At 37.3% G+C, this 18,167-nt stretch overlaps 1 protein-coding gene across 1 annotated transcript; it reads right to left on the bottom strand.

Moving 5' to 3' along the window:
• Window positions 1-6,354: 6,354 nt before the first annotated feature.
• LOC124633727 (snurportin-1) lies at window positions 6,355-11,352 on the bottom strand. The gene is made up of 9 exons (XM_047169044.1): window positions 11,235-11,352; window positions 10,988-11,150; window positions 10,552-10,642; window positions 10,041-10,205; window positions 9,531-9,722; window positions 9,107-9,237; window positions 8,347-8,495; window positions 7,946-8,121; window positions 6,355-7,605 (listed from the first exon to the last, which is right to left on the bottom strand). Exons 2-9 carry the CDS (start codon window positions 11,137-11,139, stop codon window positions 7,504-7,506), a joined length of 1,158 nt encoding a protein of 385 aa, XP_047025000.1. The 5' UTR covers window positions 11,140-11,150; window positions 11,235-11,352; the 3' UTR covers window positions 6,355-7,503.
• Between the last annotated feature and the right edge of the window lie 6,815 nt (window positions 11,353-18,167).

The following is an 18,167-nucleotide window of genomic DNA, read 5'->3' on the forward strand; positions in this document are numbered from 1 at the left end:
GCTGATCAGTGTTGCCATAAAAACAAAACGTGAGCAATACATGGTAGGCACAAAGTCACGTCTACAATTCATGGAGGTGGCGGGTAGTGGTTTTTCTATGTAAAATATATGACAAGCAGGGTTAGGGTCACATTTGGAGTCGCAACTGAAGTCCGGGTCCCCAGAGCATATTTGAGAACCTCAATGCTCAAAGGTTTAAGGGAATTTGTTTTTCGGATTCGTTTCTTGAAGTCAGTCTATGGGCAATGTAAACATGATCACTTATCAACAATTGAAAATAGGTAAATATGGGCAATACACTTAGACTTATTTACAGTTGAGAAGATAAATCGTTCCCCCAAAGTAAAATTATGCTTTACACAACTTCAACCTTAGTAATTTCATCCATTATCATACATCTGTATGAACCAAACAATACGGCGTCTAATTTATACGAGCTATTTCACCATGAATTAGTGCTCACATTCAATTTAAAACCTATAAAACCACGATTTCATAGGCAATAACTTTGCTATTCAGTACTAATCGACGTCCTAATAAATCTGAATGACTAGAAGCGCCTTCGTTGTCTAACGATAAAAAAAAATCCTGATGTGGCTTCTTTTATAAAAACAAGTGAGTTTTATAGCTCATACATAGCGTGGCTAAGTGCTGGATACGCCACAAGACGTTTGTGTCAAATCACTCTTTTTATTTCCGCAGTTTTTATTATGGTAATAACGCGAAAGGCCCATGAATAATGTTCAGCCCTATATTATAATGGAAGCGTGAAGTTCTTTGCCCCTTTTGTTACCTACATGACTGGATTCAGTATTATGATAATGATAACGTGGCTTACATTTTTTTATCCTGTGGAAATCCTCTCCCTGCAGCTCGTTTAGGGGTGTTAAAAGGGTACGTAGGTCTTACCTACTGACTAAACCCTCACTTATGATCCAGTTGCGTAAGCGATAATGGGCAATGGCAAAAACACCTTAAATCATATTTTTTACTCTACGGCTCTTAAATATTATTTTTGGACATTTATGTAATCCGTATTAGGTACACTTTAGCCGAAATCAAAATAGGTACATGTCAGTCGGATACATATTGTAGCCCCTACGCGAGCTCTTAGTTGAACCGAAGTAGGGATAACTATTAAGGTAATCTGTGGCTGAACCATGAAACTCTACCGAAGCTTGGTAGGTTCATATACATATATCCATAAGTATGAAGGTTCATATACCCACCCATCGTTATTCAGTTAGATATTAGTTCATCAATCATGACCAAACTAATATCATAGAGAGGACAGTTCCGTTTATTTGCTCGGGTATAAAAACCGCTTATCTGATTGATATGAAGCTCTCCTATCGCTTATATTGTCCAGATTGATAACGTTAAAGTATAAATGAATATTTCAGAATAAACTCCTTTTTTAAATATTGTAAGCTTTTCCTTAAATGTGAGATCCCCTCATCCCGCTATAAATCATGGGATTCCTCCGGTCGAATAAAAAGTATCTTTCACAAGTTAGTTTGCTGACCCATAATAGTCATAGATAGGTATCTGTGCAGATAGTCACTTTTTTGGGATAGTGACCATGACCGAATTTCGGTCTTCAAGAAATATAAGGTAAGAAAGATAATATTAATATAAAGTATTTTAAGTATTACACTTTAATACATTTTGTTAAAATATTTTCATGATGTTAGGAAGGTAAATTACGCCACAACAAACAACGGAATGTTATGGTAGGTATATAAGCAATAATTATATTGTGTTTCTTGTTTACGTGTTCTCAGAATTACGTTGACCTAGTCGCCGTTTGTTAATAAATACTTCATAACATGCAACTCCTTGTTTTCGGATGCGTCTGATTGACCCCCCACTGAGCAGCTAATGTTCACTTGTTATTTATTAGAAATTTCTAGGAACAGACATGTGCCCTATAGATATACATGTGTGTGTACGTAAGTACAGTTACTTACACATGTTTCACAATCCTAATGGAGGAAGGATATCTGCCTGGTTCTTGTGAACTCTACGAGTTGAATGACCTTTGGCCACGGGTTTCTGATTATATGCATACTTACTTATTTCCATACGAAATATATTTCTAATTTTATATTAATGCCAAATAATAATCGTGTTAGTTCTAACATTCAAGAGTGGGAAGAATAAACAGCGTAATTTTTCAGCAATATGTCAATTTTCCCCTGAAATAACTCAAGCATACTTATTTTTAACCTATTACAATTTTAAAACAAGGCCTTTTAGCACTCGCTTTGGTTCAATTAGCCTTAAATCAGTGATTAATTGAACCATAAGTACGTGGGTGGTATATTCTCATAGCTCGCGTTTTCATATCTTCAAAGGGAGCTTGGAAGAACGCGTCATGTGCGCTATTATACAAAATTTATAACCGTGTGGATTTGTTCGCAAGAAATAAATTCGTGTAACAAACACCTGAGACAAAACCGCGCAAACAAAAGGTAAAAATATTTGTTTTTGAGGTTTATTTTTAAATAAACCTCGTATGTAAACTGTTGTTTCAGATAAAGATTATAGCCGACGTTTTTTCGTGCACGTTTTACAACTTAAGGATGGAACTGCATTTATTTTCAAAAAGCAATTTTAAAAATGTCCAGATAATAACGCAAAAGCAGGATTCAAATTGAAGGTCACTTTGGTTTGAATGGGATGAAAGGTACAAAAACAACAGTTAACTGTTCATAACTTCCCAGAGAATCATTAAAACGAAAACTAATATACTTCAACAAGTTTGTTGGTTCAGAAGCCCCGAAACTTCAATAAAAAAAGCTAGAAAAAGGAACACGGTTGGCAAGGCAAAGGCAGCGAGTTCTATGAGGTTGCGTTAAATCTTTATGAAATAATATTTCAGTCACTTATTTTGAAAGCTATTGACCGTCATCAATACACTCCTTCGGGACACAATCATGGCAGATTGCCAAGCCAAGCTACAAGTCAGCCAAGCCGTAAATCAGTCCTTCGAGGCACTACTAGTAGGTTGATCTACCAACCAACCATACTAATTAAAATATTTTTTTAAACAAAAAATCTGCCTACATGAAAAATCTCAACAAGCAAACTGGAGAGAACTTAAAATTTTATTTGATAAATGCATTTCGACCAAAACGTAAACTGAAAAGGTCCAACCATGGAAAATAAAATGCAACGCCATTTTTCATTGGGCAGATAGTGAATTCGTATGAGTAGGCATGGTCACGCATGGTTCAAGATTAACGGTAAGCATTTCTTTATAAAGATCATCTATTAAATATTCGCTGAATACCTACCAGGACCTTATGTGACATGGGGATACCGTAATATCTTACAAATACCGATTTATCGCGATATTACGGTTCACTTCTCGTTGGAAGAGTAAGGATGATATATTGTTTCTTACCTATTTCAGATGCTGAATGTCTCTATTTTCTCACGCAAAGGAGTTTTCATGCCAATCCCTTCTTATTCGACCATTCTTTATCCAATAGATACCTAAGTTCCTACTTACATAATTATAGATAATATAATGCCGAATACCTATAAGTTGAATTTATATTCGATTAGTAGCAATTCAAGTAGATCTTGTGTGTTGTTTAATCTTCAAAACTATAAACAATGTTTAAAAAATAAAACTATTTATTTCACGAAAATGTAATGTTTATTGGAGAGATTTACCCTGAAGAAATGCGTAAAATTGACGCATGCGGGGTTCGTAAAATTGACCTCATCGTTTATTCTATTTACAAGTGACGTAAGATATCCTATATATAGGACATTTAGATGTTCAGCTAACTAAAGTTCATGGATCAATTTCACGCAGGATATTATTAGGTAGGTATATTAATTACAACATATATTATTATCTTTCTAAGGTTAATTGTAACAACACAGATCCAAGGAAATTTTACAAGAATATCTTATTCTAAGAGACCATACCTACTATGTAGAAATACATACTAGAAGCAAGTAAGTTCTACACTTTGTGTAAATAGACATTAATATGCAAAGGTTTATCTACTAATAATTCGTTTTTCTTACCATTCTCAGTCCAAAACGATTCGTTTTACTTTTTTTATAGGTAGGTACTTAGTTTAAATTGTCCCACTGCTGGGCAAAAGCCTCCCCATTCCGTCTCTACACCTCTCGCTCCTTACGAGTGTTCTCACAGTTTAATTTTACTTACAATTATATTATTACATAATAATTCGTCATTAAAAGCTTACCTATTCATCATTCTAACATCCCCTTTTTTCATACGAAGAAAACATGAGCTTAGCCTAAGTAAAATACTATCACCACTGAAGGCAGGTTGTTGCTTTCAGTCTCTCCGATTTCCTCCTAGTTGTATTATTCAGCCATAGGAATCTTAAAAGTACCTACTTGTGTCTAAGATGCAGTTAGTGACTGCAGAAGACACATTGTAACTTTCCAGGTTTGAACCCTCAAGCTGCTATTCAAAATGCTTGCACATAAAAAGGACGCCAGATTACATATCGTATTGATTAAACATTATCTTTTAAGAAAGGCTTTTTTTTACGATCTTTATATTAAGTTTTCATTCCTTAATATTTTTCTATTTCTACATAGGTATGTCGAACTGGTTTGCTGATAAAAAAAATAGAAAAGCTGTCTTCTCTAAGAAAAAAAACTGCTAAATGCTAAAGTAAATATTACGAAAAAAAAGTATCACAATAACGAAAAAAAATAGGCATTGCAGCTAGGGTTGCCAGATTCAGGTATTTCGATTCCGGGACAATTCGAGGATTACGAAAAAAAATATGAAAAATTAGAATACCTATCTATACTTTTTCATTCAGAATTCATTTTTCATTCAGAATTCGCATGTTTGAAGACTGTTTTTGTAGTCCTTTCAAAAGACTTGTGAAATCTGGGCTCTTTAAAACGAAGAATTGCAATGCAGTGGGGTGGGGTGGGGCATAAAGGAGGGAAAGCGGCCTGCTACTATTATCAAAATGAAGAAAGCTAGTGTATGACGGTATTCGAAAATCCGGGTCTAAAAGATGCAATTCCTGGACACGGGACAAGACTAGTAATTCCTGGACAATCCCGGATTTCCCGGCCATCTGGCAGCCCTAATTGCAGCAACACATAAATAAGCTTGCCGCATGGCTGCATGATCATTTTTAAAAGGCTTTAAAAATATATATATTATCTGTAGCTATAGTACTTTGAGGAAAATAGCGGGCGGATGAAGTGGCTCGGAGCGTTGCAAGCGTTATTAAAGCTGATCTGCAAACTCAAAATCTCTAAAAAAATGTGTTGGACGTTTTCATAAGATTATTAAAATAATAATAAAATATGTACATAGGTATTTGTACAAGGATACTTCCTAGTATGAATAGTTAACAATAACCATATCGATAAAAATCGCTACGTGGTCAATCGATTACAAAACTAGATAAATTAGGGAACAGCTCTAAACTATAGTTTATTAGAAAAAACACAACTTATCCCATTGTAATGCGGTCGTCGTTCCTGCTCTGCTCGCTCCATACACGTTGTTATTCTGCATACACATAATTTCCCGTGCCACCTTCGTTATTGGGTCCTGTAGTCGCTGATGCTGCTGCATTCGGAGCCGCCTTTATAACAAAAAAATATCATGCTTTAAAATATTTGTACGCTTCAATTTCTTTGCAATCCAGGGGCCCGATTCTCCTAATTTTACTGCGACATACGATTCACATTCGACTGATATCCAATCACGACTCAATCACGATTGAAGCGTATGTGATATTCTGCTATTTTTTCTTGGAAATAAACGTTTTTATCCTTTTCTGTCATTTAATAATGAATCATTTTGTCTGCAAATGATTTACGATTGCAATTTGATTGTAGAGCAAACTACCGTATAGACCAAAATCACCAAAATGGCAGACCAATCGCAAGCCAATCGAATGTCGTTAAAATACGATTGGTCTTATATTAGTAGCAGAATGCCCGATATGGTTAAAACTGATATTGCGATTCAATTTCATTTCCAATTTTGACATTATTAAAACTTATTAGAATCGGGCCCCTGGTCGAAAATACCATTCGGTATTTATCATTTTGTTTACACAAAACCACTGCTTTTAACGAATCGCTACGACCATTTTTTTAAAGCAGGTTTGTATGTGTGTGTCTAATTTAGGTTATGAAAACAGAAGTGTAAGTAATTGTTACCCAACAAATAAGTGTTACTCTTTTTTCGATACTTTTGGGTCACAATTACTACAAGTTTTCAGATGCAGAAGCACATCAAAGTAACTGTCTATCAGACACTCAAATCGCAATAAACTAAAAGGTTTAAGATGGTACAAAATGAGGAGACAAAAGCAAACATTCGAGACTTGTATCCATTTATTTAGAGTTCATAACAGTTTGCTTAACTCTAGGTCATGCTACATTCAATAAATAACATTATTCAAAACTTAATTAGGTACAACAGTTGAATTACGGTCAAATTAAGCAACTGCCCACTGAACACATGCAGTGCTAAATCTATTTAACACGTTCATCATTAAATTTATTTTAAAGTGATAACATACCGATGTTTTTCACATATGTAACATTTATTTTATTTAATAATACTCACTAACGTACTCACAACATAAAAAATATGTACTCAGAGGAACAGTTAATGTCGAACTTAATAGCGACTTGGAAACTCATCATCAGCAGCCAGTGAAAATAACAAGCGAGTATACCTACATGTGTTTAGCAGGCAGTTGTGCAAATGGGCCTTAATTCATTAAAAAATAAAAATTAACCGGAATTGTCTGAAGATGAAGTTAACACATCATAAACACAGAAGGTCTTATTTTATGAGTAATTCATAGCTAATTCAGACTATTTCAATTATTTTAAAAATACTGTAAGTATTAAAATAAATTTATCGTGTACACAGGTCGAATAAATAAAATTTTTGCAGCATGCAAAATAAAAAACATCAACAAACACGTATTGGTAGACTGGAATCCAAAATATCGCAGACGAATTTGAAATCAGTCTTAGAAAATATATCTGAAATAGTTTTCATTTCAGAAAACTGGTTCAGAACTGGTTCTTCCACAGAATTTAGGATTCGACTTCCAAAACGTGTTCTTTTTAGCTACATAATTGTAAGCGACGAGAGATAACACAAAATACATAAAATTCCAAAACAGTAACATCATAAAAATACTACTTACGCCCATTTTCACAGACAACATAAACGTCAGTCATTCTTAAAACCACAGATTAAAAATTGAACGTGAAAAATAGTAAGGTGTTGTTTTAAAAAAAAATTACGTTCATGTTGCGAACTTGGGCCTTAATATTTCGGTACCATGTAATCCTTCCAAGATTGGATGTAGATCTAAAACGACATACACTTAAAGACTAGTTTTTAAGCTCTAGCTACTGACAATTCAGTTTCTCAAAAACTACACAGCATAGTCTAATTTACAGCCATTGTAAATAATTCCACATTTATTTAACGGTAGACAGTGCTTACTCCATCTGTTCGATACTCTTCTTGTCATCTGTGTTCCAATTTTGAACTTCTGTCGTTGGGTCCAAATTGTGAGATACAGTCTCTGTCGCCATTGTATTCTGTAAAAAATGGAGATGGATTTATACAAACTGAAGTCTGCTTTCTTGAACGTGCTAATTTTTAACAGTTCCTTAAGTTTATAAGCAAGGCTATAGGCTACTTTTCATATGACTGCGTGAATGGTCCCCATCGGGAAACCTGTGAGACTGCGGGAACCAATAAGTTAAATAAAAATTGAAATGAAATTACGAGTATAGGTTAATTCCTTTACAAAATATACAAAGCTACGTTTATCTGAGTACAGGAAGTGCTTCCCTCGAACACGGGAGACTGGGGAATCAGCCAGTACTTTATAATGATGTATATTGTATAGCATTCCATTTATGCATCTGTACTTACACTCTGGTCATTCTCGCTATTTGCTACTGGAACGGGCGCGATATCCATACTTTCACACCGTTGTTTCCACCTCTTGTTAGATTTTGCCTCTTTCTCTGTGAACTCACGGATATAATTGGCTTGGTTCACATAATTTTTAGGCATTCCAAGCATGTATACTGGATTTACTGTTATTTCTGAAAAATGAATACATACACAATTTAGATCACAAATACTATCGCTGTCTAAAGACTTAAAAGGGGTACAATTTATGATCTATAAATGTTTGCAATGTACATAATATTATCGACTATACATAGCCGATGAAATAAAATTCATGAAAAAAATTATTATTAATTGACCAAACTTTATTCCATTATTTTTACATAAAACAGTTTGAGCTCAAAAAAAATAATATTTACCTCTACCTAAAACTTCTGGCACCATAAAAGGGTACAGCCAGGTCACTAAGGGAGTTTCTCCGGCAACATATTGAGCTTGCTTGTGGTAAAACAACAGGCCATCCAGGCTAGGAGTACAATTTGGAAATGGTGGATACCTCATCATAAATCTGCAATTAAAGAACAGCTTTAAATCAGACATTAGATACAGATGATTAGATGATAAAAAGTTGTGGTGGCCTACTAGGTAAAGAACCAAATCGGGTATGATTTGTTTCAGGTATGGGTATGATTTGTTTCAGGCAAGTTCCAATGCAACTACTCTAAGTTTGTATGTACTTTCTAAGTATAACTTGAACATCAATGACTGTGTTTCGGAGGGCACGTTAAACTGAAAGTCCCAGCTGTTACTAAACATCTTTGGCGGTCGTTATGGGTAGTAAGAAGCCAGTAAGTTAGACAACCAGTCTTAGCAAGGGGTGTTGGGTTGCCCGGGTAACTTGGTTGAAGAGATCAGATAAGCGGTTGCTCCTTGTAAAACACTGCTACTCATCTGCATCGGGGCAGACTGGTAGCCAACCCCACCACAGTTGAGAAAAGGCTCGAGATAGATATAAGATACACACACACATACTCAAATCTGTCAGTGTGCTGCTTAAGATTTTATTTTACAATTTTCAGACTTATATCAAGAAAAACGGTAGTTAAGTCAAGGCATATGGAAATAATGTTTCACATGATTTTTATATTTTATTTAAAACATTGAATAAACAATACTTACTCATTAAAGTTTTCTGGATCACATGTTATTTTTGGTAGTATCTTAAATATTAACTGATTCTTTTTACTGTATGTCCCTAATTCAGGAATGTCATCTAGATTGGACAACAACCAATAATGTCTGAATTCAGCCTGAAAATAAACAGAATCAGTATGTTATTCATCTGACTACTATTTATGGTCACAACCACCCTTTAACTGCCATAGCGAACTAAAAAACTTAAAAACGGTTGGATGTGTCCATATCACAAATCAGGAAATTATTTTCAACTCTGAAGTTAGAATTTTGCTTGACTCAGACATTATGAAGTTTGATTAAGTATGAAGGTTAATTAAGGATATAAGTAGATAGCAATCTGCATTTGTTTTTTTTTTTCTGAATAATCGAATTTCAAATAAGTTGTTCTAAAAATTAAACCGCTCACCTCTCCATCAGTCATTGGCTGACAGTTCCAAGCCAAGAGATCTAGCACAAACATTGTTTTTAGAGTTTCTACATAGAAACAGTCTAGAATGCAGCAACGTCTTCGGCTCACAGTTGCCGGTGATCCTCCCGGTAATGCAGTTCTACATTCAAATCTGAAGTGACCGTATTTACTGTAGCATTGTGTTGTACCCTGAAATCATTAATGAAAACTAGTCAATAATAATGTTCCCAAGTTTCTTCAAAATCCATTCAGTAATTTTTTCATCAGAGAGATCTTTACAGAATTACATGTTTATTATGTCTGTAGGATTTGATTGCACTTTCTATTATTCTAACCAACATTGTTAATAAGATATTTGTTTGTGCACAAACTAGCAAAAAAAATTGTTAATAGATATTAGGGGTTGTTGGACTTTAACCATTTTATGAAAAAACTCCAATAAAAGTATAAAAAAGTCGAATAAATTCCCTTTTGTTGGTAGAAATATAATAGGTTTTAAATACTCACATCATTTGCAATGACTAACATCCTAACACCTTTTGGGCAAGGCACCACAAACCAGTTTTCATGGAAATCCCCTGGCTTCTCCACCATCCATTCAGATAACATTAGAGTATTGTTGTAATTACATCTATTGAACCCAGCCACATATATCTGTGGTCTGTAATGAACCTGAAATATAAATTAAATGTTTCTATTCTTAATTTGTATTTTTTTTTAAACTTAGCAAAGGGGGGCAGAGGTGAAGTGTTATGTCAAACTGCATAGTGCTGCACAATAAATAGAATTATAAGTTAGTTAGCCATATGGTTTCTTTGATTAGAAATTAAGTAATATTTGGTGTTGTCAGTTCATTGATATCTGACGGACTATGTCATAGCAAACTTCTCTGTAAAATTGAAGGGATCCTGCTTGTAAAGGTACTTTAGCATTGCTATGAGTGAAACTAAGTTCCAGAAAGTCTGACAACCAGTTTAGAGTAATTCAATTGAGGAATTCAGACCGCCAACTCTCTCACCTTTTTTCCTTTGAAAATTTGGCTTTGTTTGGCAGCATTTTCTACACCTTCCAATATACCTCGAAATGTGTCCGTGAGGGCATTACGATTACTGAAATATTAAAACTTTAAATAAAAAGAAGTGTGAATAAATACTACATAACAGTATAAGTAAGTAGTAAGTAAGTAGTAATACATAATGGTATAAGTAACACTTTAATACCAAAGTGATGACTCTTATACACCTTCTACTATAATATCTTCCAAAGTAATAACAACTACATAAGAATGTCTCTGTGTGTGTGTTAACATTACAAGAGAACGGTTCCACTTATGTAGATATATAAACGACCATTTGATCGAGGACAATAATTATTCAACTGAGGAGTATTTTAGTGGAATGTTTTGACTATTTACTATTTAAATGCCCCCAAAAAACTCCTAGAGTACAACTCACGTCTTTTGGCTGGAAAGAATTTCCTTTCGCCGCTGCTCCTGGTTGTCCAATTTCCCCCAGTATTTGTACATTCCTTCAAAATTTGTACCGGCATCATTGCTAGGAGTATCGTCCTTGCTGAGCGCACTGAATTTTTGCAGTACTTCGTCCATAATTACAGGTTCTACAACATATATAGACATGTATTATATACTTTCCTCTATTTTCTATAACAAATTGTAACTACTCAATTGACAATAACACGAACCACTGAATTAATAAATGTCAAAAGAGAATTGGAAAAACAATTCAAACTGAAATCCGATCTAAACAGATGGCTCAACACGACCGTATGGCACAACAGTAATGTTGACATTACTTTGACATCACTGTCATTCTCCCAACTGTCAAGTAATTATTGATTTTTGCGTACAGCTTTCGCTCTGGTGATGATTCCTCCTTTTGCACGCATAATGTTGAGACATTCAATCACTATTTATTATCGTCATCTAAGAATAAAATAATTATTATTAAAGAAAAGTAGAATTAACTAACTGTAATCATTATGGATTATATTAGAGGGACCCAATTGATGTTCTCAAGGTCTACATCTATTCCGTAGCCATTTTCCGCGTATTGGCTCCCGTTGGATTCAAATCGATCATCTTAAGCGGGAAGGTTGAAATTGCAATTTCGGTTCAAACTATTCTCTGGCGATAGTTGTGCTTTTTGTATTTGTATAACAGTATGGATAAGAAAATACTAAATGAAACCGTCTCTTCATCATCATCTCCCGAACCTTTTCCCAACTATGTTGGGATCGGCTTCCAGTCTAACCGGATTCTCCAAATAGGTGCTAATATTACAGCATTTGATAGTAATTTCTATACGATCTACCAATATACCACATAAGGTACCAACTAATTGTAATTGAAGAAATTTTTTTCGTCTCTTTTTCTGCCTGCCCTCTTACGAATTTCATTTAGGGACTCTCTACGATTTGTCTTTCTGGCAACATAATGACTCCCTACTTATTCATGTCATCTCTCAAGCAATCATCCATCCATATTTTCTTCGGTCTTTCTTTCCCTGACCTTACCATCCATATACATTCCCTTTCATTAGCTCCTCATTACACGTCCATATCTCATTATAGGTATTCAAATCAAATCAAATCAAAACGTTCTATTCTATTCTATTCTATTTTTGTATATGGCAATCCGTGTCGATGTCAATTTCGACGATTCTGCCAATGACAAGTGGGATGAGAAGCAAGAAGTGCTTTTAATTAAAATAAATTTAAAAATATATATATATTGATTTAAGATGGTGCTGTGGCCGATCTTGTGTAACTTAATGTGTTAGTAGGACGGCACTGAAACAAACAGAAATATATTTACATATATAAAAACAACAACAAAATGTTAGTATATAACACATAACATATAATATATACCACAACCATACAAACTGTGGCCTAAATATAGGCCACAATTTATAATTTAATATTGTTTTGATTAATGAACATCAACAGCATCTGGAGCAGTTCTGGACAGGAGTGGGATAGGAGGGAACGGAAGTTAGTCGGGAGAGGAATTTTAAGTTTTTGGAGACGACCATATAAATCAAAGGATGAGTTGATAGGACAGTCAAAAAATATATGGTCCAGGGTACCTTCATCCAGTCCACACTCGCAGAGGGATGAATCCTGCACCCGAATTTTGCGCAGAAAGACCGGTGTACAGCAGTGACCTAACCGAATTCTGCACATGACTGAAATTACCCGTTTAGGGTATCTTTTGAAATTTGAAAACCACGGTTTTGGTTTTACAACCGGTTGAATGGCGAAATAAGAGCTACCCTTCCTTTTGCTTGAGATGTTCCACCATTCCTGCCACGAGGTCTCAAGACTCAATTTAGGGAGGTTTAGCAGGTCATGCCCTTGAAGGGAGAAGTGTGCAAGATCAGCGGACTCAGATGAACACGCATCTTTGGCCAATGCATCGGCACATTCATTGCCCGCTATACCGCAGTGGCTAGGGATCCAGACTAAGTGTACTTCTTTCTCTTGCCTAGTGCAGGAGAAAAGGGACTTTTTAATATCCAGGACAATAGGACAATGGAGTTTAGTTCTAAAGGGATTCTGGGATATGGCTTGGAGACAGCTAAGGGAGTCAGTAAAGATAACTCCACAGCTAATCTCATGGGACTCTATAAAACGACAAGCTTCCAATAGTGCCACACACTCGCCTGTAAATACTGAAGACTCCTTCGGACATCTGAATTTCAAAATTATTTTAGAGTTCTGATAGTAAACCGCGGCTCCAGTACAGCCACCATTTGATTTGGAAGCATCCGTGAAGAACTTTTGAAACCCAATCCATCGTTCACCCAAAACCGCATTAAAGGCCGAATTTGCAGATGGGGAGTTTTTGGATATGCCAATGTTATAGAATATTTTAGGGGTGAAGCAAAGTACTTCATAAGGGTAATTAAATAAAGGAAGTCTGGGATGTGGAGCAATGGGGGATTCTAAATTTTGAAAAAACCGATATGCTTTTAGGAATAGGGGGATTTCTTTGTGTTCCCAATATTTGGAGCTGTGACAAAGAGTGTCAAGCTCTCTGAGTTTTGGGATGAGGGGGTGAGATGACTTGGGAATAACCCTGGATAGGAAACGGGAAGCGAGGTACTGACGTCTCAGGGCTAAAGGAGGTTCAGCGCATTCGACCTGCAAGGCGTTAATAGGCGACGACTTCATGCAACCTGAGATGATTCGAAGGCATTGAGACTGAATCCTATCTAAACCGGCCAAGGCACCTTTGTTGCTTGGAATCACCAAGTGTGACCCATAGTCCAGGATACTGCGGACTAAGGCATTGTAGACCAGTTTCATAGTGAAGGGATGGGCCCCCCACCAGACACCAGCGAGAGCTTTTAGGATGGAGATTGCTCTTTCGCATCTTTTGATCAAATAATTAAAGTGGTGAATCCCGGATAATTTTGAGTCTAAGAAAACGCCTAAAAATTTTGATTTGTTACCTATGGGAATATCTTGTCCTTGAATGTTAACTGAGACCTGAGGGATCAGTCGTTTTCGGGAAAAAATCACTACCGAGCTTTTTGGGGCGGATAACGAGAGACCATGGTCCAAAAGCCATGTGTGCAGAGAGTCCAGGGAGAGACAGAGAGATGAGGCAGCGTCCGTAATAGATGGATTAACTACATACAACACTAGATCGTCAGCGTATTGTAAAAGGTGGCAGTCAGCATTAAGGCAGGAGCCAATGTCTGCTGTATACAGGTTGTATAGTAGGGGGCTTAGAACTGAGCCTTGGGGAAGGCCCTTCCACGTCTGTCTCACCTCAAATACCTCCCCCTGCACTCTGAGCATCAAAGAGCGAGACATGAGGAGTGCGCATATACATTGTACCATCTTACCCGGAATCCTCAGCTGTTGCAATTTTTGCCTGAGAACTGGAAGAAGGACGCTGTCGTATGCGGAAGAGATGTCAAGGAAAGTGGCTACAGCGGATTCATTTTTGGAAAAGGCTGTACGGATATCAGTAACCAAAATTGCCACGCTGTCCATGGTGCTAAGCCCCTTTCTAAAGCCAAACTGACTACTCGGCAGTAGATCCCTAGACTCCACCAACCACTCAAGTCTATTTTTAATTAAATGTTCCAATATCTTGGCCAACACTGAGGACAAAGCAATTGGTCTAAGGCCATTCGGATCATCAGCAGTCTTGCCGGGCTTCAAAAGGGGAATTACTATCTGAGCTTTCCACTGTTCAGGAACCCAACCAAATTGATAGCAATAATTTATTATTCCTAAAAAATATTTTTTTGCTTCAAAACCAAAATGAACTGCAAATGAGTACGGTATGCCGTCTATGCCTGGGGCGGAATCCCTAACATGACGTAATACCGTATCAAGTTCCTCTAACGAAAATGGTTCATTCATAGGATCATCCACAATATTTACAGGCGGGAGCAGAAGTTCTGAGGAAGAAGGAACATAGGCTGGAGCTATTTTGTCAAAAAAGGATTCAGCAGTTTCTCTCGAGATAGGGGAAGAGATAGATGGGGAGCAGCCTCGCCTGAAACGATTAATGCTCTTCCAAACTGCTGAAATGGGAGTGGAAGGGGATAGAGAAGTGCAAAACTTAACCCAACCGCGGCGTTTCTTCTTGCGAAGAAGCCGCCGAGATTGAGCTAACACTCGTCTGTACCGTATAAGATTGTCGCTATTCATCGCATCATTGTACTGTTTTTCGGCCTCTTTTCTTTCTTTAATAACCGATGTGCATTCTTGATCCCACCACGGGGGTGACGGGATTTTATTTCTGGCACAGTTGCGCAACGGAAAGGTAGAGTCTGCGCTTGAGGTAATGGCCGAGATAAAGCCATCGTAGCAGCTCTTAGCATGGCAGTGACCAGAAGAATCTTGAAAACTTGAAGTTAAATTTGGAAGCATACTAATTTTCTCCTCCAGTAAAGATGCAAACCTCGACCAATCAGGTTTGGACAAGTTGTACTTCAATAGTGGAGGAGACGTTTTCTCTAAAAAGGTTTTATTAATTAAAGTTACAACAATGGGGTAATGGTCGCTACCATGCGTCAGAGTAGTACATTCCCAATGAATTGATGCCGCCAACTCTACTGAACAGAATGTGAGGTCTACACAACTCTTTTGCTGTCCTGGAAGGGATCTACGAGTAGGGCTACCATCATTTAAGATGCAAAGGTCAAAATCATCCAAGATTTCTACTAAACCTTCCCCAAACGAATCACAACGATTGGAACCCCATCTAAAGTGGTGACAGTTGAAGTCACCCATGACGAGCACAGGTCCCACTATGTTATTCAAAATGTCCCTAATGGTGGTTAAAAACCTACGCTGAGGATGGGAAATATACACGGATAAAACAGTGATACCCTCAATTCTACACGCAACTATATTCATATCACCATCCAGAACCGGAAGAGTCAAGGTGGAGAGGGGGACACGATTATTAACAAGGAGAGCCGACCCTCCATAGCCATCAGATCTGTCACATCTGAGAATATTAAATAGTGGTATATTAAAACTGAGACTCGGGGTGAGCCAAGTCTCAGCTACAGAGCAAGCCAGAGGCTTGAATTTATTGAGGAGGAATATGAGGTCGTGCTTTTTATGCCACACGCTCCTCACATTCCATTGAAGGAATACTTGGCGAGGCGCCATTTCTAATATTTGATAAAAGGTTAGTTAGTTGGTAGGCAACGTTGGACGGTAATTGGGTATTATTGGTGGATAGAATTGTAGAAAGAAGTTTAATAAGTATATCTATTATTGAGGAAACATTACTATCAATGAATGGGTTATTCAGAGCGCAGCCATCAGGCTGTGAAGGTGCAGGGGAGTTAATAATCTGCTGATGGGCAGCTTTATCATAAGAGGGAGATAGAGGGGCATGGGTCTTTGGCTTAAGGAAAACAGTTTTGCGGTATGACTGAGTGGGGACGGGAATAGCTTTTGCAGCATTAGCATAATTGCGAGAAGTAAGTGGGACAGATTTGCTAGCTTCAGCATATGAAAGGGACTTCTCAGCCATAACCGTCTTAATGGCCTTCTGTCTACCCAACTCGGGGCATGATTTGCTATTTGCAAAATGATTCCCCGAGCAGAGCACACAGAATGCCTCCGCCTCAGAAGTGCTGCAACCATCACCAGGGTGATCATGGCCGCACTTACTGCAGCGAGGCTTGGACCGACACACTAGTTCCACATGACCAAACCTGCAGCACTTACGGCACTGGATGGTGGGATAAACATATTGCTGAACCGGAAGGGAGGTGTAACAACAAAATACTCTTTGAGGTAATACTTGGCCATCAAAGGTAAGTACACATGTCTCTGTTGCCTTGAATACAGTCACTCCATCAATAACTACTTTCCTGCTTATGCGACGAACTTTCAGGATTTCACCACAACCTGAAGGGACCTGCAAGTATTTTTGGGCTTCCTCTTCATTTAAATCTGTGGGAACACCAGTCACAACACCCATCCTAGTTATATTAAAAGTGGGGATAGAGGCAACATAGCAGTTCTTATGTAAAATGCTGTTGATAATAAATGAGTTTGCATCCTGAGGGGATTTAAACTCTACAGACACACGGTTCCTACCAACTTTTTTAACACCATCACGGACAACATTGGTAATGTTATGTTTTTGTAGGAATATTCCGAAAGTAACAGGGTGTAGAGAGGTACCGGCGTTAGGCTGGGGCTCCAATCGAGAGACATGAACGATAAAAGGTGCCTTATCAGTAGCAGAGTACCTGCTGCGGCCAACTAGGTTTCTTTGTTGTTTTGATGGCGGGGTTGACACGCCAATGTTGGCATCATCTCCGGAGCGTTTCCTGGTATTCGAGGTTGATAGGGTCTGGGAGTCCGCGATGCTGCAAGCAACATCAGCGAGTTGGGAAAGCGGATAGTTGGGGGAAAGTGGAGCATATGCAGAGATGTCGGGAGGATCGGGATCGGGGGGTTTATTTTGATCCATTATGCTTGTAAAAAACTGGTTAGTTACCGAAATAACAACACACCACTGGTAACAAACAAAAAGACAACACACAAACACAAAACTAAGTCACAAAAGTTCACCAAAACACTTAAAACAGCTGAAAATTCTAGGCACACGTGCTAACCAAAGACACTCTGTCTCATCAAAACGTTTATTCGCGTTCATGGCGCACAAACAAAAGCGAATATACATAAAAAAACAGGAATAAAAAAAAAAAAAAAAAAAAACAGAAGAATAGGTTTAGAGGAAAATATGCGTTACAATCACGCGAAATGGCCCTCGCTCAGCATATGCAGCGACCCTATGCGAGACAGAGTCGAGAGAGTATTGGTAATAGGTAGAGGTATTATTTATGTCATAAAAGAGTGGCGAATCTTGGAGGAGGTCTTTGATCAGCAGTGGACATCTTTCGGCTGAAGCAACAACGATGACGACGAAATGAAATCAAAATAAAATAGAACGTTATATATAGGTACCTAACTACTTACCTACTTAATACAACGATTCATTTCTGTTCGTACGCTTAACTGTTTTAGTGTTGTTTTTGAAACCAAAGTTATAGAAATTATTTTAACAACTTTCTACTTAAAATTCTTTGGTTAAATTATGTAAAGGTAAGTAGGTCGTTC

This window comes from Helicoverpa zea, chromosome 1 (assembly GCF_022581195.2).
Source record: "Helicoverpa zea isolate HzStark_Cry1AcR chromosome 1, ilHelZeax1.1, whole genome shotgun sequence".
Lineage (NCBI taxonomy): Eukaryota > Metazoa > Arthropoda > Insecta > Lepidoptera > Noctuidae > Helicoverpa > Helicoverpa zea.